General features: G+C 34.5%; 2 protein-coding genes across 2 annotated transcripts in view; one reads left to right on the forward strand and one right to left on the reverse strand.

Annotated features, from left to right (window-relative positions):
- Positions 1–4,019: 4,019 nt before the first annotated feature.
- LOC149414925 (uncharacterized) lies at positions 4,020–12,925 on the forward strand. Its single transcript, XM_089643251.1, has 4 exons — positions 4,020–4,179; positions 5,744–5,849; positions 9,814–9,894; positions 11,336–12,925. Exons 1-4 carry the CDS (start codon positions 4,167–4,169, stop codon positions 11,556–11,558), a joined length of 423 nt encoding a protein of 140 aa, XP_089499377.1. The 5' UTR covers positions 4,020–4,166; the 3' UTR covers positions 11,559–12,925.
- A 2,779-nt stretch (positions 12,926–15,704) lies between these two features.
- The window catches only part of KFase (kynurenine formamidase), a 38,326-nt gene continuing 31,410 nt past the window's right edge, over positions 15,705–22,620 (reverse strand). Inside the window, exons 3-5 of the mRNA XM_089643263.1 lie at positions 22,480–22,581; positions 19,091–19,304; positions 15,705–17,571 (exon numbers count right to left, since the gene is read on the reverse strand). Coding sequence (XP_089499389.1) covers positions 17,106–17,571; positions 19,091–19,304; positions 22,480–22,581 — 782 coding nt within the window. The 3' untranslated portion in view covers positions 15,705–17,105. The remainder of the gene's footprint in view (positions 17,572–19,090; positions 19,305–22,479; positions 22,582–22,620) is intronic.

Below are 22,620 nucleotides of genomic sequence, written 5' to 3' on the forward strand. Positions count from 1 at the left end.
TATAATTCGAGTTCTGGTTTGTTGCAAAGCTAAGAAGTAGTGTAGATTGCAGGATCGTGTTTTGGTAGGCGCGAGCAATTGTAAAATTCGAGTTCTGGTTTGCTGCTTAGCTAAGAAGTTGTGTAGATTGCAGGATCGTGTTTTGGTAGGCGCGAGCAATTGTAAAATTCGAGTTCTGGTTTGCTGCAAAGCTAAGAAGTAGTGTAGATTGCAGGATCGTGTTTTGGCAGGCGCGAGCAATTGAGCCTTAAAATTCGAGTTCTGGTTTGCTGCTTAGCTAAGAAGTTGTGTAGATTACAGGATCGTGTTTTGGTAGGCGCGAGCAATTGTATAATTCGAGTTCTGGTTTGTTGCAAAGCTAAGAAGTAGTGTAGATTGCAGGATCGTGTTTTGGTAGGCGCGAGCAATTGTAAAATTCGAGTTCTGGTTTGCTGCTTAGCTAAGAAGTTGTGTAGATTGCAGGATCGTGTTTTGGTAGGCGCGAGCAATTGTAAAATTCGAGTTCTGGTTTGCTGCAAAGCTAAGAAGTAGTGTAGATTGCAGGATCGTGTTTTGGCAGGCGCGAGCAATTGAGCCTTAAAATTCGAGTTCTGGTTTGCTGCTTAGCTAAGAAGTTGTGTAGATTACAGGATCGTGTTTTGGTAGGCGCGAGCAATTGTATAATTCGAGTTCTGGTTTGTTGCAAAGCTAAGAAGCAGTGTAGATTGCAGGATCGTGTTTTGGTAGGCGCGAGCAATTGTAAAATTCGAGTTCTGGTTTGCTGCAAAGCTAAGAAGTTGTGTAGATTGCAGGATCGTGTTTCGGTATCGGAAAAATATGTGCCTTGCTCGGGTAAACTGCCTTTTGGAGATAATTTGAGACGTAAGTACGTACCACAGTGCGGTGTTTCGGATAAAGATGAAGTGAAACAAAAACTAAAGGATCAGCCTGTAGTTGTGGCCGACGAAACTTCTGACAAACAAGGCAGATGTGTCTTTGCAGTTTTACTTAAAACTGTCTCTTGAGAACCACAGCAGTCTTGTTTCTTAGCAAGTGTAAACTTTTTTAGACACTGCCAATGCTTCCACTTCTTCTCAAGCAATAATTGATTCTTTGAAAGAGTACGAAATTCAATACTCTCAAGTACATGGTTTAGTGTCTGACTCTGCAAGGTACATGGGTGCATGTTTCAACTTGCTAAAAATACTACTGGGTGACCATGCACTGCACTTTCAATGCTGGGCGCACAAAGTGAATCTTGTGGGTGACATTTTTATAAAAGAATTTAAGGAACTGAACTCTATCGTGGCCAAGACAAAGTCAGCCTTTTTGCATTCTAGAAAAATGAAAAGTTCCTATTTAAACTTTCTACGACAGCATGCTCCACAATTAACTCCAAAACTTTACCCTACGCCTGTTGTAACCAGGTGGAATTCTTGGTTTCAATCTGTGATTTATTTGAATGAGTATATGCAGCAAATTATCGATTTTCTTAATGAATACGAAGACGACAATTCTAGCACTATTTACCTCAAAGAATGTTTTGAAAATGGCATTCTAACCAGTAAAATTCAAGTTCAACTTACATTCGTATCAGAATTCTGTCCGAAAATTATGAAACTAATTGACAATTTAGACGGTTCAAACTATTCGTTTGCACACATTTTGTGGAGTAAATTAGAAGATTTGAAGTCCTCTCTTCAGCGTCAATGTGAAGGCTCTTTTGGCGAAAAAACAATGAATATTTTATCAACCGAAAATTCTATCGATCACAGCATGATGTTGAAGACAGCAGCTCAAAAGAGCTTGGATAAATTGTTGGTACACATGGGGGGCCGAATCCAACAAATGAGTGCTACAAGCACATTGTTGGTACACATGGGGGGCCGAATCCAACCAATGAGTGCTACAAGCACATTATTGGTACACATGGGGGGCAGAATCCAACCAATGAGTGCTACAAGCACATTGTTGGTACACATGGGGGGCCGAATCCAACCAATGAGTGCTACAAGCACATTGGTGGTACACATGGGGGGCCGAATCCAACAAATGAGTGCTACAAGCACATTGTTGGTACACATGGGGGGCCGAATCCAACAAATGAGTGCTACAAGCACATTGTTGGTACACATGGGGGGCCGAATCCAACAAATGAGTGCTACAAGCACATTGTTGGTACACATGGGGGGCCGAATCCAACAAATGAGTGCTACAAGCACATTGTTGGTACACATGGGGGGGCGAATCCAACAAATGAGTGCTACAAGCACATTGGCAGATTATTTTGTCCATCGGAAGCAGCAAATGTGCCCTCTTCTTCTGTCAATTCAAATTCCATAGTGGAAAGCTTCGCAAAAATGCCGTTTTTCAAAAGTGTACCACAAGAAGAACTAATTGACGGGTACTCTCATTTTCACAGACAATTACTTCGATTGGTCGGCCAAGAAGCTCCTGTGGATGTAATGCAAGTTTTAGTTATATCTTGCTACCCTGGATTTGCAAAAGCAGATATTCAATGTCTCAATTACCCTGTCAATAGTGTTGATGCCGAGAGGTACTTTAGTATCTACAACATTGTCGTAACTGATCGCAGGCAAACAAGGAAATTACAACAATGCTAGCCTTTAATTGAGTTTTTAACACTGTATTTTTTTGCAAAATAAATGCGAAATTTTCTATTTTGAGTTTTTTTAAATGCGAAATCACGATTTTTTATTTGCGAAATTTACGTACCCCTACTTATAACCAATATTTTAATACTGATTTCAATTCAGAACATAATTTTTAGTACGATTCCGAAATTTCAGTCCGTTCGGCACCATAGATCCTGAGAAAACCGTTTTCAAAGTTCGAACCCAAGTCTTGCATTTGTGCTCGTAAGAGTGATGATTTTTTCACAAATACCTTATAACCGATATTTTGATTCTAATTCCACTTCAGAACATAATTCTTAGTAGGAATCCGAAATTTCAGTATTTCGGCACTATAGATCCTGAGAAAACCGCTTCCAAAGTTTGAACCCATGTCTTGCATTTGTGCCCGTTAGAATGACGATTTTTTTTTCACAAATGCCACATTACCTGGATTTCGTTGTTGATTCCGTATCAGGCGGGCACAATATTCTAATTGCTCATACTTTCTGAGCTCACGGCTCCCGTTCAATTGAGCCGTCGGTTAATTGATTTAACCCTTTAAGCATTATAAAAAATATTCATTTTGTACCGTGGCTCCCGCTTAAATGTGTCATAACCCATCTCTATATATATTGACTGTCACAATCTGAGCTTTTGTATTTGATATTGAACTTTTCCAATCATTATTATAAAATATATGTTATATCTAATGACTTTGTTCGTCAGCTGAGATTATTTCTGAGGAATAGTTTTGTTGCTAATGAGCACCGTGCAGTCGTCCAACCAATATTGTTGATGTGACAATTTTATTTTAGGCTAGGGACAAATATATATATATTTATATATAGCCTTGTATTCTATCCATTATAATTTCAAAAGTTCTTTAAGTTTGTTACCCTTGAGAGAATTTTGTCCCTTGCATTGTATCATATACATTATAAATAATACAAGTTCTTCGCATTGAGTTAGATACCCTTCAGAGAATTTTGTCTCTTGCATTGTATCATATACATCATAAATAATACAAGTTCTTCGCATTGAGTTATATACCCTTCAGAGAATTTTGTATCTTGCATTGTATCATATATATTATAAATAATACAAGTTCTTCGCATTGAGTTAGATACCCTTCAGAGAATTTTGGTTGTAAAATTTTCAACAATAATACAAGTTCAGATTTCAAGGAATCAATCAAATAGATTATTTTTTGGTTTTCTGTTTTTCTGAAAGTGTTTTTAAAATATTTTGTCGTTAAATTGAAAATATTTTTTGTTTCGCAAACGGGCATTTCCAATAACCAAAGTATCGATTGTCCTGATTATGCCCATCACTACATGTCATTATTTTTATTTAGTTGGTAGTTGGCAGTAGTTGATTTATGGTTGGTAACTCCGACATTTGACATCTGACAAAATTTGTTTTGATTTCTTATCTGTCATTATTCCAGAGTTCTAAGTGTTGATTACTGAATTATTTTTGTAAACGCCGATGTAAAACAGTCAAATTGAAGTGACAACAATCGCTTTCAACCAAATTGGAACCAGCGATATTATGTTTAATAGTAGTAAGTTCAATTTTTATGAAAAAAATAAAAAAAAATAAAAGAACTAACTAACCATCACGCCGTTTTCCCGCGGTCTTCTTGGTCAACTCGGTCTTGGCACACACTTCTTGCCTCATTCACATTCATACATCGTCTCATACATACTCTTCTATTATTCTGACTCTTGACATGGTCCGACTCGAGTATTTGATTCACTTGGTCGTGCCATGTCTTCCTCGGGCGTCCCCGACTTCTGCTACCATTTGCAGGGATCTCATTTCTACATATACTATATGAGAAATTTTCTCATATAAAATAAAGTTGGTTGTTTTCAAGTGAAAAAATGTAACAAGCAGTAATTGTTGAATGAAACACTAGTATATATTGAATTATTTCGCGGATAAGAGATAAGCCGCCATAGCTCAGTGGTCAGAGCTGTCGACCGGAATTCGAAGGGACACGGGTTCGAGTCCCGTTGGCGTCATGTATCTTTTATCAGGAGATTTTTCAATGTGGATGAGTGTTTCAGGCGAATAATTATTGCTTGTAGAAAAATAATACAGCTGACTTACAACTAAGACTTATTTCTAGTGACTTACGACTAAGGCCTATAACTACTGACTTAAAACTAGTGACTTACATCTAAGACATATTTTTTTTATTATTTAATACATATAAGTGGGTACAGGATGTTATATAAGTACATATGGTTACAAAATATATTTATGTTCGCAATCTCACCAATGAAGAAACTGGTTCTTGTGCTTGGTGAACGAGTTACACTAATTATAAGAAAAATAGAATACCATTATGGTATATGTAAAAATATATATATAATAGGAACAATTGAAACTTCTGGATTATCTATATGTGTAGTTGTACATATATAGTATTCTGTTACATACTAATTATTGAGTAATTAGGAACATCTAAATACAGTGGAGATGAGTATAGACTGATAATAAATATCAATAAATGGAAAAACAGGCAATTATTTAGTTAATTATTTCTGACAAGTATAACTTCAGTTTTAGTTTAAGTTTGTTAATATCCTTTAATTTCTTTATTTCAATCGGAAGGTTGTTGAAATACTTTATTCCTAAATAGGTATAGTTATTTTGCATTTGTTTGGTATTACATTTTGGAATTTTGATATTGTATTGATATCTTTTAGATAGGTGAGTTTCAAATTTTTTGATTATATTATCTTTATAAATTTGGATAATTGCATTTTTCTTGAAGATATCTTCTACTCGGGGCACCCCGAAATCTGCAAATAGCGTTTCTGTTGGATACCTGAAGGGTTTCTTGAGGATTACTTTGATGATTAGCTTCTGGACCACTTTGATCGGGGTTAGAATCTTATTGTATAACCCTCCCCCATCCAATAATTCCATATTGAATTAACAACTGGATTAGTGTGTAGTATACTATACTCTTTTTAGGTTACTGCTTTTTCTAATGACAAACCATTTACTCCAAACCATCCACACCTGCGAGCAACATCATGTACACGTTAGCTAGTATTAAATAAATAATTCATTCAAAAATAATTTATTGTCAAATGCTTTCATTATTTTTATAGAAGCTGTTCCAACGCCACCTCCCGATTCTTCAACTCTGTTTAATCCAAAGCCTAGATTCATTTCTGAATCAAAATCAGTCATGAGTCATACTACAGAAGCAGATAGGTACATAACTTCTTCATTATTTTTTGTATATAATATAACTGTTGACGCAACTATGCATTTCACTCTAACATAAATTCCTGCATTCCTTTACTCAATTACCGGTCCCTGTCTGATATGAATGATAATTGCAACATTTTATCGGTACCTTGTCACTCTATTAAGACAATCTGTGCAGTGTACAATGTACACGTTAAGTGACCGTCTGGGTGTATAATATTGAGAATGCTAAGAGAACCGAGAGTGTTTACATGTGCTCTTACGTGTTTCAGAAGACCAGGGGTAAGTCAGTTCCCAATTCTAATTCATGCAACAGTAACACGCCTTTGTGCGGGCAAGATAATAGGACAAGGGAGATGGGCCACAAACCATTATTATTGATAGATTATTATTAGACATATTGACAGATATAATATATATCTCCATAAAATTATTAATGGCTTTATTGATTGTTCTCCCCTTCTGTCTGAAATTAATTTTAGAGTCCCGAGCGTTAGAACTAGAGAAAAATCACTTTTTCATCTCCATAAATGTTCTACTAATATCAGACAAAATGCGTTTATATTCAGAGCCTGTAGTACCTATATTTAATAAGAATTTTAATGATATGGACATATTCACATGTAATTTAAGAACCTTTAAAAGATATGTAATAACTAACATTAAATAATTTTAAATATTCTACTGGAAGTTATCATGTTGTTGCTTTGAATCCTTTCCAGTTACTTACCTTCCAATTTATACTCATGTGTTCAATTTAGTTGTAGGTATACATTTATTATATTGTTATTATTGCTATTGTGTAGTGCTTTTATTGATTGCTGCTGTGTTGAAATTTTACAATACATTATGTTTTGAATTTTAGCTGGTTATTAGTATATCAGTTAACTTTAAATTTTTGAAATTATTAGTTATTAGTATTTTTTTTATTTTTTTTTTATTAATATCAATAGCAAAATTTGTACATTATGTAGGTTTAAAGTATAATATAAGTATATTTTTTGTATTTTTTTCACAGTCCTCCTCACTAGGGTTTCCTGTTCTGAGGCGGCCTGTAGTTTTTCTTAAATTTTTGTATTTAGTTTTGAATTGTCTTTACATTGTCTTCATAATGTTTGTAAGTTGATTATTACTTTGATCTCTAAGCCATGTTTTGACTTTTGTTTTAAATATACTCATTTCGTTTATTTTTTTGGTTTCATTTGGTAGAGCATTGAACAATTTTATAGCATGGAATTTATTATTTCTCTGTCCAAAGGATGTGTTCAAACTGGGAGTAATCAGGATATTTTCGCTTTTTGCCCTGGTTGTGTATTTATGTTGGGCAGTGGAGTAATCGGATATGTTTTTTTTCAGTTTAAATAAAATATTTTTTGAATATAGTTTCCGTACATTGTAAACATTGAAGTTTTTGAATATTTCTTCTGTCGGAGTTCTAAGCGGAATTTTTAGTATAGTCTTTAATACTCCTTTTTGTGCTATATTGAGCCGCTCTGTGTGAGTGCTCAAGGCAGACCCCCATCCAGTTATTCCGTACTCTATTTGTGATTGACACAAAGCATAGTATACTTTTTTAATATCGTTTATATTGAGGATATTGCGAATGTTTCTAAAGAAGTATATGTACCTGGTTAGTTTTTTTGTAATTACATCTATATGTGAGTTCCAACGGAGATTATCATCAATTTCAATTCCAAGATATTTGATGCTTTTGGAGTGTGCTATAGTGGGACAGAGGCATGATAAGCCTTGATTTTTTTGATAAATTCCTTGGCATGAATGTAATTTGAGATTAAGGTCCTCTGACGGCTGCCCTCTGGCTGTTTTAGAAAATGTCAGATATTTTGTTTTATTGACATTAAGCGTCAGGGAGTTTCTTTTAAGCCAGTTTTGCAGGAGACCAAGTCCGTGTTCAGCTTCTTTGTAGGTATTTATCCAATCTTTTTCTTTAAATAAAATTACTGTGTCATCAGCAAAACTAATGATTTTTCCTCTTGTTTCTAGGTTACAGATATCATTAATGTATATTAAAAATAATATCGGACCTAGTACGCTTCCTTGTGGTACTCCATGGTTGATTAGGAGAGGTTTGCTTTTTCTCTTGTTAATTTGGACGCTCTGTGTACGCTCCGTCATATAGCTTTTTAGTAAGTTTAGTGTTGTACATGACATACCAATTTTTGAAAGTTTTGAAAAAAGTATTTTGTTATCTATTGTGTCAAAAGCCTTTTGTAAGTCTATGAAGATTGCCAAAGTTTTTTCTCCACTGTCTAAACTTTTAGTGATCATATCGGTAATTTTTTCTATGGCGTCACTAGTACTTAAGTTCTCCCTAAATCCATACTGAGTTTTTGATAATTTTTTATTGTCTTCTAAGTAGGATAAGAGTTGTTTTTTTAGTATTCTTTCCAATATTTTTGAAAATGCATTTAGTAGGCTTATTGGTCGGTAATTGTTTATGTCATTTTTACATCCTTGTTTAAATATTGGTATAACAATCGCTTTTTTGAGGGCTGTAGGGAATATGCTATTCGTTATAGACATGTTGACTAAGTATGTAAGTGGTTCGATAAGTTCTTTACAGAGATATTTTATTGCGTTGGTTGAGATTGTGTCCTCCCCCGAAGAAATATTTGATTTTAAAGAAGAAATTGTGTTTTTGATATCGTCAGCTGTAATTTGTTTAAAATTGAGCTGATTTCCTTGCTCAGGTGGTTCGTTTATTTGTACATCTTCATTACATTTTGTAACTTGCTTAGCTAGATTTGATCCTATATTTATGAAAAAATTATTGACGTATTCAAGTATTTGGTCAGGATTATCAGCGTATGTCCTGGGAACATTGTTTATATTCAGCACGTCAATTGATGTAACGTTGGCAGATTTAGAACTGGTTATTTCATTTATTATTTGCCACATTTTCCTGGGATTTTGTTTACAATCTACAATTTTTTTCTTATAGTAGGTTTCTTTTGTACACATAATAACTTTTTTGCAAATGTTTCTGTATCTTTTGTAGTATCTTAACATGTGTATATCGTATGGAATTTTTTTAAGTTTCTTGTGTAACTCGTCTCTTTTTCTTATGCAGTTTATAACATTCTGTGTAATCCATGGTTTAATATGTACATTTTTGTGTGAGATTTTCTTAGTAATTTTTGTTCCGTAATAATTCCATGCATCAGTATATCAGTTAACTTTAAATTTTTGAAATTATTAGTTATTAGTATATCAGTTAACTTTAAATTTTTGAAATTATTAGTTATTAGTATATCAGTTAACTTTAAATTTTTGAAATTATTAGTTATTAGTATATCAGTTAACTTTAAATTTTTATTTATTTGTGTTCTTACATCTTCTATTATTTTTTATTTATTATTTACAATATTGTATTTTTTGTAAATCTCTCAGGCCACGGGTACAGAATCCTTAGTTTTTTTTGTAATATTCTTTATTATTATTATAATTTTAAGTGAAAATCTGTTATTGGATTTTATCTTTATTATTTAGTTTATTTTTATATAAGTTAATAATCTGTTGATTTTCCCAAATAAATAAAATAAAATAAAATTATAAAATAACACCTACTAAAGTGTTTACAACATCTTTCACCTATACTACTGCAAATCACATCTACGCACAGTGGCGGCCGCTTTTGATTCTGACTACGCACCAAACGCAAACTTTCTTTGAATAGCTGCTTTGATAGTGCGTGCAGTTTTGTCATAGCTTGGCGACAGTCAGCACTTTTTCATATCTCCCTTATGGGGGAATTACACAAGTCGTCAGCCGCATGCGACCTGATGCTGCACGGCAAAAATTGAAAGATGTTCATTTGAGTTTTCAAATGCCAAAGTAGCCTGCGGCCTGCTGGATCAACTATTTACTCCCGTGTAAAGTGTAAACTCCGCATTAACTGACTAACTAACTTTTGCAGTCTTTAATGATTTTTTTTGTTTATTTACAGTGAGAAACCTACTGTTGTTGCTGCAGAAACATCGACAAAATCTCTCACAGCGTCGTCTAACAATGAAACCACACATTATAAGTAATAAACTTTTAAATATTTTATTTATTTTGTTGAATATTTTGAATCTCTGACCTCAGGGTCCAAAGTCAGAAACATACAACTCTACTATTGAGGTCATCAAGGTACAAAGATTTAACCCTTTCAGACCAGAATTAAAACTGGCAGTGGTTAAAAATGTTTGATACTTGATGCTCTCTCACTAATCCGTCAGCCCTAAAACTGAGCGAATGTCCAATTAGTGAAAGCGGCAGATTATGGTGTATACATACTAAATATGCTCAAAATTAGTACAGGTATTTTGTAAAAACAAACGAATACCGCTATCGATCTTTCGTAAAATCCATTTTTTTAATTTAGTGTTAAGGTGTCAAGTTTAAGCTTGCGAGAGGACTCTATTTTGTAAACCTATTCAAACAAAACAAGTGGCAGAGCAATACAACAATAATGAACCCTGGTGACTGTTAAAACATGCAGCTCTAGCACGCTAGATGGCGGTATAGTAAATGAGTATGTAACAGTACGATAACCCAACCTGTCGGTGCATAAAGCTTGGCGCTCGAGTCTCGAGTCTTCAGTAGACTACTGAATTGATTCTGTGCTTTCAACTAGTAAAAATAACGGCACATTATAATAGTTGTCGAATAATCGAGCGGTAGATTACTGAAAGAGTATACTTAACTAAGATACATTCATTTGGGTGTGTTTTACGTAACACACTGCAAGCTGGTGAAAACAAGGGTCCCTTTAGGAAAAATGGATATTGTTTTAAACAGCTATATCTTTTAAAATAATTTGTATATTTGAGTGAATTTTGTTTACATAGTACTCACCATGAGTCGTTCATAAATGAGCCCCAAAATCGAACCGTATTTGTAGGACTCTCGGTAGTATTAATTGTTATTATAGAAACAGACAAACAAACAAACTGACAGTCTGACTTCTGGACATATGTACCTACACTTACTAAATACCTAGTATCTTATATTTCTCGTGGTAAAAGACGGCATACCGGTACCAAGAGTCTTACTATCATTCATATGCTTACGCTGGTAGCCGTATCCGGGGAGCCATATCGGGGGAACCGTCGAGGGTGAAACGTATCTGGGAGCACAGTATTCTTATCGCTCATGCGCTCTGAGCTCACGGCTCCCGTTCAATCCCATTCGACTCTTCGAGCCGTACGAAAATATTGAACTGGTACCGTGGCCCCGCTCTTACTAAAATAAGTCGTCACTATACCCAAGCCATATAAGTATTATCTGAAATTAATGTGTACTTTGTAATACGACTCCATAAACTGATGCTAAAGTCAGTGTTGCGTCATTTAGTTATGTTTTTAGTGTAAAAAATGTAATAATAAATAATGTTTTTCAAAACTACCAAATTTTATTCGCTGTAAGTGGAGAGGAGAGTCTATACAGTCCGAAAAAGTTAAATTGAATTATTTCTTCTGTTACAGATCTGTGCTCGATTTTAATGAAGATGACATGAAAGACCCAGTTTTGGCCACGCTTGCTTTTCAGTTAGCCAAGAAAACAATTAAAGAACAGAGAATGCAGATCAAACGCTTGAGCAACCGAAACAGGAACAGTCGTGAACAGCAAGAGCCTCTGAAGAGAATTATTAAATCTGTGGCTAAATGTAAAGGGATTAGTCTGGATGAGATAAGTAGATATATATAGATTAGATAAGAGGTCTTTATTATTGTGACTTGCCTCTTAAATTACATCATCCCATCCCAAGACTCAGTATTAACCCCCTAACCGGAGCCCTGCATTTGCAGTGTTGAAGAATTGTGCCCAATGCTCGTTACAAAGCACTGCAATTGCAGTGTCGACCTTATACAATGATTTTTCCTTTGGATATTACTTCTACTGGGTTTGTTAAACACAAAAATCAAAATGTCACTTTATCAGCTGACATGTACCCGGCGTTGTTGGGGGTTTTCCTTAGGAGATAGACATATACCATCGTGGACTATTCTGTAGGCCTTTTTAAGACAAACAATTCCGTGGTACATTATTTTATTGTATCTCATGAGGTTTAGCCAGCGTTAACAGTGTAACAGTGTCCGAAAACAAATTTTTACAACTTGATTATAAAACATCGACTTTTCTCTACTTTCTATAAATATAATATGCATGTATTAAATATGTAAACCTTCCGGAAGAAATTCTCTAAATGATAACGGGGAAACCGTGTCAAAATCCGTTGCATGGTTTAGAAGAACTAAGCACATAAACAGACAGACGCGGATAACGACTTTATTTAGAGATTTACACGTTAGACTTGATAAAAATGTATTTTTATTTATTGAATATTCTTACCGGTCACTACAGGTAAATACAAACATTGAATTATTCATAGTTTAATTGTGTTTGAGGGAGATAGTATAAAAACAGTGTGCAATGTATGTTATTTTTTTTATTTTAATGATAAACTAATGTTTATAAGACAAGGTTTTATGCATAGCACAAAGGACAACAAATTTATAAGCAATAATTAGTCGCCTGAAATATCAATTCAAATTGAAAATATCTCCCGAGTAAAAATAAATGCCGCCAACGGGAATAGAACCCGCGCCTTCTGATGTCCGGTCAGGTGCTCTGAAACCACTGAGCTATGTCGGCTTATTTCCAACCCGCCAAATCAATATGTACTACATTGTACCTCAATCAAAAAATTACTGCTTATTATATTTTTTCACCTGTAAACAACCAACTTTATTTTTGTAGGGAAGGCTTTGTTAGTGCCAAATTTCCCACTAGATGGCGTCGAGACATATTATATCTACATTTTTTGGTGAAATATTTTGACTTGTCAAATATTATAATTTATTTTTATTTTTTGATATACTAATGTTTATAATGGTGGAAATGAATAATTATTGCTTATATTTATTTGCAATATATGTAATTGTGAATGATGAATACTTGGAGCAGGTGGACGAGTTGTGTATTTGGGAAGTGTGATTACGAGAGATGGAAAGGCTGATAGATATATTGAAAGAAGTGTAAATGCAGGTAACTTGGCTGTTACCGTATTTAATTTATTATAATGTAATTGTATGTAAAAGTTTACAAGGCATTAATAAATCAACCTGTAAAAATAATGTTTTTTTTTACTGTAACACATTTATTTTGGATCTAGTTGCCACGTCTCTTGGCCGGGTAGTAGCCAATTTCAAAGAGTTTTATTTATATAGACCGGTCGGTGGCCGAGTTGACATCGCGTTTGGGTGCCATCCAGAAGTAGTGTGTTCAATTCCTCGGCTGGCTAAGTCCTCCATCACAACACAAGCAACATTTTCAGCTTAGTGTTGTGGTAGTAGGAGATTTTCAAATATTGTCAGGTTATTCGTAACCCGGGAATGTTTGTGTTTCTTTTAAAAAAAAAAAAAAGATATATTTTTAGTTTGACTGAGGATTGAATCTTCTTCCCCAGGGACTGGAGGTGACACAGCTAACACCTGAGTCAATTGGATAATACTGACATTTTTTTCGTATATTAACACTCTTCGGCCGGGAAAGGTAGTTCTACCCGTTCGGTCGATTAATGCTTAACGCCGGGAAGGGTAGTTCTACCTTTTGCGCCGGCCTCATTTCAATGGCAGAAAAGACAGAATTATTCAGTGTTTTTACACGTATATTATATACCAATCTCTTTGTAAAGGTCCCAACTATATGTACATAATTATCGAATCGTAATGCAAGTCTTTTTTTAAATTTATTTTCGTGCCTTTCGTTTACATCGGTATTTAAACAAAAGGATAGTATATTATTTGTTAGTGAAATAATTCAATTCCTGGAATGAGGGTTTTTATGACCTTGAAACCCGATTCGAATCTCTTTTTCCATTTCGCACCCACTCAACTCCTATGTAAAAGCGAGAGAGAGATGTCGGGCGTATTTAAAGAAAGCAGGTATGGGCAAACACCGATAGGCGGACCGTAATAAACATATTACAAGGTTAATTGAGTTGCATTTCAAATAATATTCGATTTTCGTTTAGTACTTTTATAGCTTGGATATGCTGAGTTACTATGCAGAAATTTTTATTGAAATATTTTGATTATTTTCGAAGATATATGTAGTGATTTAAGACAAATTAAAGAAATTCCCACGGGACCTTTATTTTCGCCCGGACTAGCAAAAAATACCTGGTCGAAATGTGTTAACAACTGTAAATTTTTTTAAATAAATAATGATAATATTTGGCTGATTTATATGGCGCCATTTTTGTGAAAAATCACCTCAAGGGCTCAATATAATGTCATCCAATTTCTGATAAATCTGTGTGTGTGCATGAGTGCCACCAAATGTTGATAGAATGCATTGTCATCGACAACGAGTTTCAGCTCAATTGGATACTGGGAAGTGGGTTTATTTTACTTCGAGGATTCCATTTCATTAATTTATTCATTCAATCAAGAAAACAAAATAGATGTATTTATAAATTTATTTTTCTGCAACTTTACATTACGAACACAGCCCATTGACTAATAAATAAATAAAAAAATTGTCTTGTGTATTATCGAAGCTTCTGTCAAACATAATGTCTTCATTTTTTGACTTGTCTATTTTAAAATTACAATATATATATATAACGTCTAATATTCTTTAAAATGTGAGTATCCTTTATGTAAGAATTAACTTTCTATTATTTTCCAATCTAATAAATTTCATGATTCTTGACATAGAACTATTAAGTTGAATCTATTAAATGCTGAACTTCCGGTGAGTTTGCGGTAATCAATATTGTCACTCTCTGTTTATATTTAATACACTTCGTTAAAGTATGTTTGTCAAATTAATCGATGAGCCAATCAGGGAAACGGGAAGAAATCTGTTGCATTGTTTTTATTCTAATATATCTGCTACAGCACAATATAGACCTCATACCTCTGTTCTGAATTATTTCCATTCTTTTAACTTAATTTTACTCTTTTAATTTACCCATCACGCTCAATTTTAGCATTGCTACACCAGGCGATTCGTTTAAGAACGAACATCTAGATCCTGCGCAGAAAAGTCCCACAGTGGACAGCGCTGCAAACCTTTGCCTTTCTTTAGCGAACCTTACTTTTTTGCGCAGGCTCTGGTTATTTCAATGTGCGCTCTTCGGTGGTCAATGTACGACTGATGTCATAGTTTATCCAAAGCATTCTCAAACCCTCCTGGTGCCAAAAATATGGTCAAGTGTTTTGCCTCCAGTTCGTATCAATTAGGATGTTTATGGTTTGACATCTTTAATTTTATTTATTTTTTGGAATAACTTGGTGAGTAAAACCTCAAATTGTAATATTAAATTATTGAAGACAATATTAGCGATTCCTAAACGAAAATCTGAAACAAAAAAAGATAAGGTACTGGGACTCGAACCCAAGGACCCTTGCTCAAGGGTTATCAAGGGGCTCAATATACTTGGCTCAACCCAAGGGGCTCCGCTCTACCAACTGAGCTAATGGGACCCTATCTCTTTCGGTCATATTTAACTGTATCATACTTCGAATAAGAACTACCAACATTGTCTTCATTTTTATTGTCAACTATATTTATGTATGATCGCAAGATTCAGCCCGAACTATATGCAATCTAGACAATGTCTTTAGATAAACATATCTTATTTTTATTTTAAAATTTGTGAGAAAAAGAGAGTCCTAGATGTGACCGTATCTTTTTCTGTTTCAGATTTTCGTTTAGGAATCGCTAATATTGTCTTCAATAATTTAATTTGATTCACTGGGAAAGCTGATAAATATTTATTTGACTTGTTAGTCTGACCGGGTGTTTATAAGTTAGTGATGACAGATGAAATAATAAGGCCAATGACAATTCTATAAGAGTTTATTGTGAAATGGACATATTTTGGTATGGGGAACCCTTAACCTAGATAAACAAGCAATACAGGAATAGAATTCAGTGGCAAATGACATATCTAAATAAAAATGGGTTATATTTATTGGCAATGCTCAAAGAGCAGGTGGATGCATACGAGAATAGAAAAAATTAATACAATTTAACAACAGATGATAGTAACAAGGGGAAAAACTGGGCGTCTTGTATATGGCTAATTAAGTATGCCCAGCAATTGAATTTGAGAGCCACCTCTGGTCTGGAGACCCACAATACTTGATAAACGATTTGATTTGAACAGACTATGCAATAATTACAATAGCGTATTATCCAAGGTGGATATTTTCAGTTGCGAACTTACCAAATACAAGAGGTCCATAAAATAATATTTTTCTGATGGTTTGTGAATAATGTTATGTCTCTATTGTTTATATTTCTATTATGATTTGATTTATATCTACAACCTCTCTCCATGGCTATAAATGTATTGATAAATGTTTTGTTTTGTAAATTTTTCATTTTATATAATCTTTAGTGAATAAATTTTAGAATTCATATTCCTTTCTTACAAATTTAATTTACTCATTCCTAATAATTAGTAGAGTTGATTGATGAAAAATGATTGGGACTCTTGTTTAGTCATTATGATATATCAGTCCCAACCATATGTGGTTGGGACTGAGGCGTGCTAAATAAGTACCGTAAGATGAGGTGACAGGGCGGTTGATTCCGAACACGTGCATCATGCATGACCTTCACGTATCACGTGCCCTTGACAAGGGTTAGCACCACTTATCAGTTGGATGCCGGCATCCGTGACCGATGTATGTGTGTCGTTAATTTATGGCTAGTTTTCATAAGTTTGATTAAAAAGTTGTGTCGTAATTTATTGCGTGACATAGTTGTTTTGCTAGAAAGAAATGTAAGATTTTTATCTATACGCCGCCTTGAAGCAATCTATAAGGTATATATATTTTTAAATATTCATATAGCTGATTAAATTATTAATGATAAAGTACCCACTACCTAAAATATTTCTAACTGGCAAAATTTCGTGTTTGAAAAATGATCTTCACAAAGCTAGTATTGAGCGTTGGGAGGAACTTCCTGGAAGACAAATTTTCTCCATGCAGACCAACAAAAAATTCTTCTGATCTTCCTACTGTGAGATAATGAACTTTCTTTTTTATAAATGTTTTCCTAAACCAATAATAATACTTGTCGATAGACTAAAAACATTATCTGTTTGCGAGAAGTTAAAGATAAATTCATTTTAATTCATAAAATTAACCTATCTACAGTTTCCCAAATTTGGGTGGCTATAGCTCAAGGGCATTAGCGGGGCTATTTTGTTATGCAACCAAAAATTCAAGGTTACCGACTTAAGTACTTATAAATATCTTCTAAAAGGATGGCTTTAAAATAGTTCTCTTCTTCGGTGATGGTCTCCATGATTTCGAAGTGATCCATGCCTTCTTTAATTTGAAAGTTGATATTGTCAACGTTGCAGCACTCTTGCAGCATATCGTAGAAGTCTCTTGATTGTTTCTGGAAAGTGAAGCTGTCATCTTGACCAGCGATGATGTACAGACGAAACGTGTAATCTTTCAGATGAAAGTAACTTCGGAAATGCGGAGACAGGAGTTTGGCATCCTGCTGGGTGAGCTGCAGGTTCTTGTTGACGGACGTGTCGGTGATGCTGGTCAGATCGTAGACGCCGGACACCAGGATGGCGCCTTGCAGGATGTTGATGTTTGGGATGGAGTTCAGGAATGGAGCCGCGCTGAGGACGGATGCGATCAGATGTGCTCCGGCAGAATGGCCGGCAAAGTAAACTCCCCTGAAATTCATTTTATTTATAATGCACAAAACAGACAGAAGGTTAAAAATTACAAAGGAATAAACACCAATAACAGTGCAGAACAATAATATCATGTTTATGTGCGTTCCAAACGAAACTACGTCAAAATAATAAGCATTTCTAGAGGGGCAATATTTTTATCAAATTGTAATAAGCTGACAAGCTAATAACATGATAGTTGTCCTCTTCTGCTGATCACAATTTATTCAAACGGACTTAGAATCAGACATTTAACGGGGACCCTTCAACTGCCTACACACTCTATAACTCTCTTCCAGATATGCAGAGATGTGCTTTATTTCAAATAAACCCATTTCAAATGGAAATGCAAAATGGGCATTTTCCATTTTGCATTTTAAATGCTTTTCTAAAAACCATTTTGCATTTTGCATTTTAAATGCTTTTCTCAATGCATTTTCCATTTTAAATGATTTTTTGTAATATTCTTCCTACTATCTCCACTAATCTTTTTTTCATAAGCCCCAAATATCAGTCGGTCCTCAACCTCGCTATGAGAGATAATTTACATTTGTCAAGTTGCTCCCTGGAAATTGAGTGATACCATTACAAAAAATACTGAACATGGCCATGACGCTGTAATATTAAATGTTAGATAGCAGTTTCTATGTTTTTACGTTGGCAACATTAGTCCCGCGCAAATTTTTTGTGGTTTCATAATCTGTAGTCGTGGTGTTTTTGGATTTACCATCATGTAATATGTTTGTTCTACATTGATGTCCATTATTAAATGACAAAATGGCTAAAAAATTATATAATTATTTTGATTGTTTGACCTGAGAAACCATTTTACATTTTCAATGCATTTTGAAAATAGGTATTTTGCATTTGAAATGCTTTTCTAAAAACCATTTTGCATTTTCAAATGGAAAAGTTTTGACCCATTTCCATTTTGCATTTCAAATGGTTTTGGGTACCCATTTTGCACATCTCTGCAGATATGTATAAAAAGAGCCAGCATAATCCGAAAATTCAAAGTAAGGCCTTAACAGAATATTTTTTAAAAATACAAAAACGAAAATACGTAATTCTTGTCGTGTTGTACTTTGTTTTGTTTCTTTCTCTCTCCTTTTCTATCCCCTGTATTTGTAATTGAGCATAATCTATTTTTACCAATGTATTAGTGGGTAAGTACCTTTTTATAAATTCCTACCTTGCCTCTGTGCTTATGTGTATATCCCTGTCTATTTCGTTTTTGTTTGTTCTACTTAACCTCCCTTTTTCTATTTGTGTACTGTTTTGTATGTGAAACTTATAATTTTGATATCAAAATACCAATGTAAAATTGTACCTATTAACTCCCACCTATGTATTGTAAGTTCCTCTCAGCTTACCATGAGTTTTGTAACTCATCGGGATTGCTCTAGCAATAATTAAAAATAATAAAAATTGAAAAAACTGTCAAATAAACAAAATGGCGCCGAATGGCCATCTAGTAACAATATTACATTTCAATTTCAACACTTAAGTAGGTACTTGCCTAGAATTCTCCTTTGCTGCATATTCGAACACAAACTTGACAGCCTTTTGGATTTGCTTGACGATTTCGAACAGAGTGACTTGGGGGCACAGATCGTAGCCAACCACGATAGTCTTGATGCCTCCGCTGTAGAGGGGCCCCGCGGGGTAGCGGGACTGCGGCCGGGAGAGCTCCTGCCAGTAGCCTCCGTGGATAAACACGAGGATAGGGGCGTCTGTAATTTCAAAAAGTTACATCACCTTTTTTCATACTTCAATTCACTTAAAACATTTTCAAATATCGGAATTATATCTTGAACTTGAATAAAATACGAATTTTGGTCGCAGATCTGTCTTCGATTGTAACTCTGTTTCCTTGTAACCTTGACGTCTACCTAAAACTCATAGAGCTATACAATTAGAAGAGCTATTGAGGTATAATGAAACGTGTTCCACTATTAGAACACGATAATCGGTGAGAGTAGACCGGATTTCGTAGATTGCGATCATTCGGCGTAAGAGTGTTGGAGGCCAAATCTGATTGATTAGACATACAAGAGCGGAACGTATTTTTCGCTTCATGTCTCATCTAAATATAACTTTTTATTTTATTTTAAACGCCCAAAGGGCTTACATAAGTGCATCTTTTTATGAAAAATTACGATGAAAATATAATATATTATAGTTATAATTAACGGACATCTTGACTTGATTGAAAAATGTACCAAATATAGGTACATATAGATTTATTAAATGCAGAAGTTCACAACAATCGAGTTTAGAGTTTAACAATTTTAATAAAAAGGTTAGGTTAGTTTCGTCTGTTTTCTAAAGTTAGAATATTTAAAATATTCAATTACGACCGGTAATTTATGGGCTCTAAATGGATGAAGTAGCAATTTCCTTTGAACTCTTTCTACATAATGAATATGAGTTTTATAGAAGGGCGACCAAACTACGGAGTTATGTTCTATTAGTCTTCTGACTGGGGATGTGTACACCAGTCTTATTATTTTTAACGAATCAAAGTTTTTAATTGTTCTTAATATAAATTCTAATTTTTATACAAGGCCTTTGTAAATTCGGCAATTTGTTTCTTCTGGGGTCGCTGACAAAACCTTCTTTGATTGAAAAAGTAACGGATCGCTGTCCTAATTGTGTTTAGTCCTACTAACTATGTAAGTAATTTTCTGTGTAATTATATTGAAACTAAATACTAAAAAATATAAATTAGATGAACAGTACGAAGATAAAAAGGTTAATTTGAGAGTTGGTAATTGTTTTTTATTTTATTTGGGAAACAAACAGTTATACAAATATATTTTAATACAAATCATTTTTACCAAGTTGCATAAACCAGTAAAGTTTCCACAGAAGATTCATTATATAAATAGGTAGAAAAACATATGAATATAAATAATACAATACAATATAAATACTAACTAGTAGAAAAAGAAAATCTCCAAAAAAATAAAAATAAAAAGACTACAGATTCAACCCATACAAAAACAATACACACACTAACACTACTAAGTTTCCCGCAACGATCGAACGCTACTCTCTTAGGAATGCTATGAATCCTGCGAGGCTCGTATTGAACACATCGATATTTGTGCATAATCTATTAAAGGTGCTACAGCTTCTTCTTATAAATACATTTTCAAGATAATTAGTATTGCTCTTAGGAATATAAAATGTGTCCGGAGATCGAGTTACTCTTAATGGAAATCTGAAATGAATATTTTGTAAAAGGTATGGGCTATCAATAAAATAGTGGATTATCTTATATAGCATTACTAGGTCTCTGATATCTCGGCGTTGATCAAGAGTTTTAAGGTTCATGGACACATTGTTTTCATCATTTCGCATGCGATAAGAGACATATTTCAAAAACTTTTTCTGAACTCTTTCTATGTTTGATTTATATGTAGAACTATGAGGGTTCCACACTGTTGATGCATACTCTAGGTGGCTTCTGACGTAAGATATGTAGAGAATCTTAAATGTTTGTGGATTTTTGAAAATTTGTTTGTGGATTTTTGTTGTATATTCGGGTTTACTCACAAACTTTCTTATTAAATAAAACTTCGCCTCCAACAAAACACTCTGTACCAGTTGGGTAACTCTAGCTCTCACTATGGAATGGACGATGCGGGGAGCGGGGGAGGTTTTAAATTTATGTGGGGCTTCGATACCGACGTCTTGCTTGTCCACGTCCCGCTTTCCTTCGCCCAGCGTGTTCGGGATGGCCCGGGCGCCCACTCGAGCAAACCCGGGAACCAATGAGCACGTTCCAAGCGGTGCTGTACGTAGAAACTTGTTAATTTGATTATGCCTTGATTTAGTTTGTGAAGGTCCGGTCGTAGATATAATGAAATAAAAAATACAGGCGAAACGGCCGGAATCTCCTTAGCAGGAAATTATATATGTTTATAAATAAGTAAAATATTCAATGGCTAAATACTCGACAGCTAAACGCCATCTATGGGAACCTAACAGATTAATCTAGTGCCATCTATTGGTGAGCTCTTACACTAATATCGATTATATTACGGTGATGGCAATAGTTTATAATAAGTGGTTTCGTGGCAACTCAGGACAGTGGCAATTCAACACACTTTTGAAAAGTAATAATTATAAATTTATTAAGAGTGATGAAAAAAAGGCCTATAAACCTAACCTAATGTAACCTATTTAAATTAGTCTTGTTTTGATCACTTTTAATTACTTAACCCTAGATAACTAAACTTTTTTCATTGTATCTACACTTTCGTCGAGTGGACTACTGCAATAAAACACTAGAAATAAATCAAAAAATATTTAATTTAGATAGGAACTTGTTACATGGCACAAAAGTAAGGTTTATAATGAACAAATTAATATAAAAATATCAGTCTACACAGTGACCACACATGTCAACATTATGTGGACCACAAATAGCCTTTCTACATCTGGTGCAACGGTGTTTGGTCATCCTTCGGGCCTTGGATGGACACAGGTAGCTAATTTTACACACGTTTGACGTAGATGGAACCGGAGCTTCTACTGTAGAAGATTTGTGAACATTAACAATAAATATAAGAATATATGAATGTACGTATCTTAATAATAAAAATTGTTGTTATAACTAAAGTTTCGTCCAGCGGACGACGAGACGGTCATAGGGCACGTCCTAGTATGCGTGTGGCCGCAATCGCGTCACGTGCTGCACTGTTTACTCAAATTAGGAAGGTAATGAAAGAGTCAAGGTCGGGGAGCGGGGGGAAGTAGGTGATTTCGAATTTCGCCGAGTAACGCGTCGTCGCCTCGACGATAGATTAGTTATCAAGGGTTAATATTACTTTTCAAAAAATGTGTGTTGAATTGTCACTGTCCTGAATTACCCGGTTACCATGATAAATACATTATTACCTGCTGGTAAGTCGGTTCCAAGAATGTCCAGCTTTTGGTTTTCACTATCGCCGTATGGTATGTCAAGTTTGTACTTCAGGAGTGACAGGACCTCTTTGCTTGCTGAAAGAACAACAATATAAATATATTAATTAGAGGAGT

This window comes from Hesperophylax consimilis, chromosome 19, assembly GCF_061612785.1.
Source record: "Hesperophylax consimilis isolate HC1 chromosome 19, BYU_Hcon_1.0, whole genome shotgun sequence".
NCBI classification, from domain to species: Eukaryota; Metazoa; Arthropoda; class Insecta; order Trichoptera; family Limnephilidae; genus Hesperophylax; species Hesperophylax consimilis.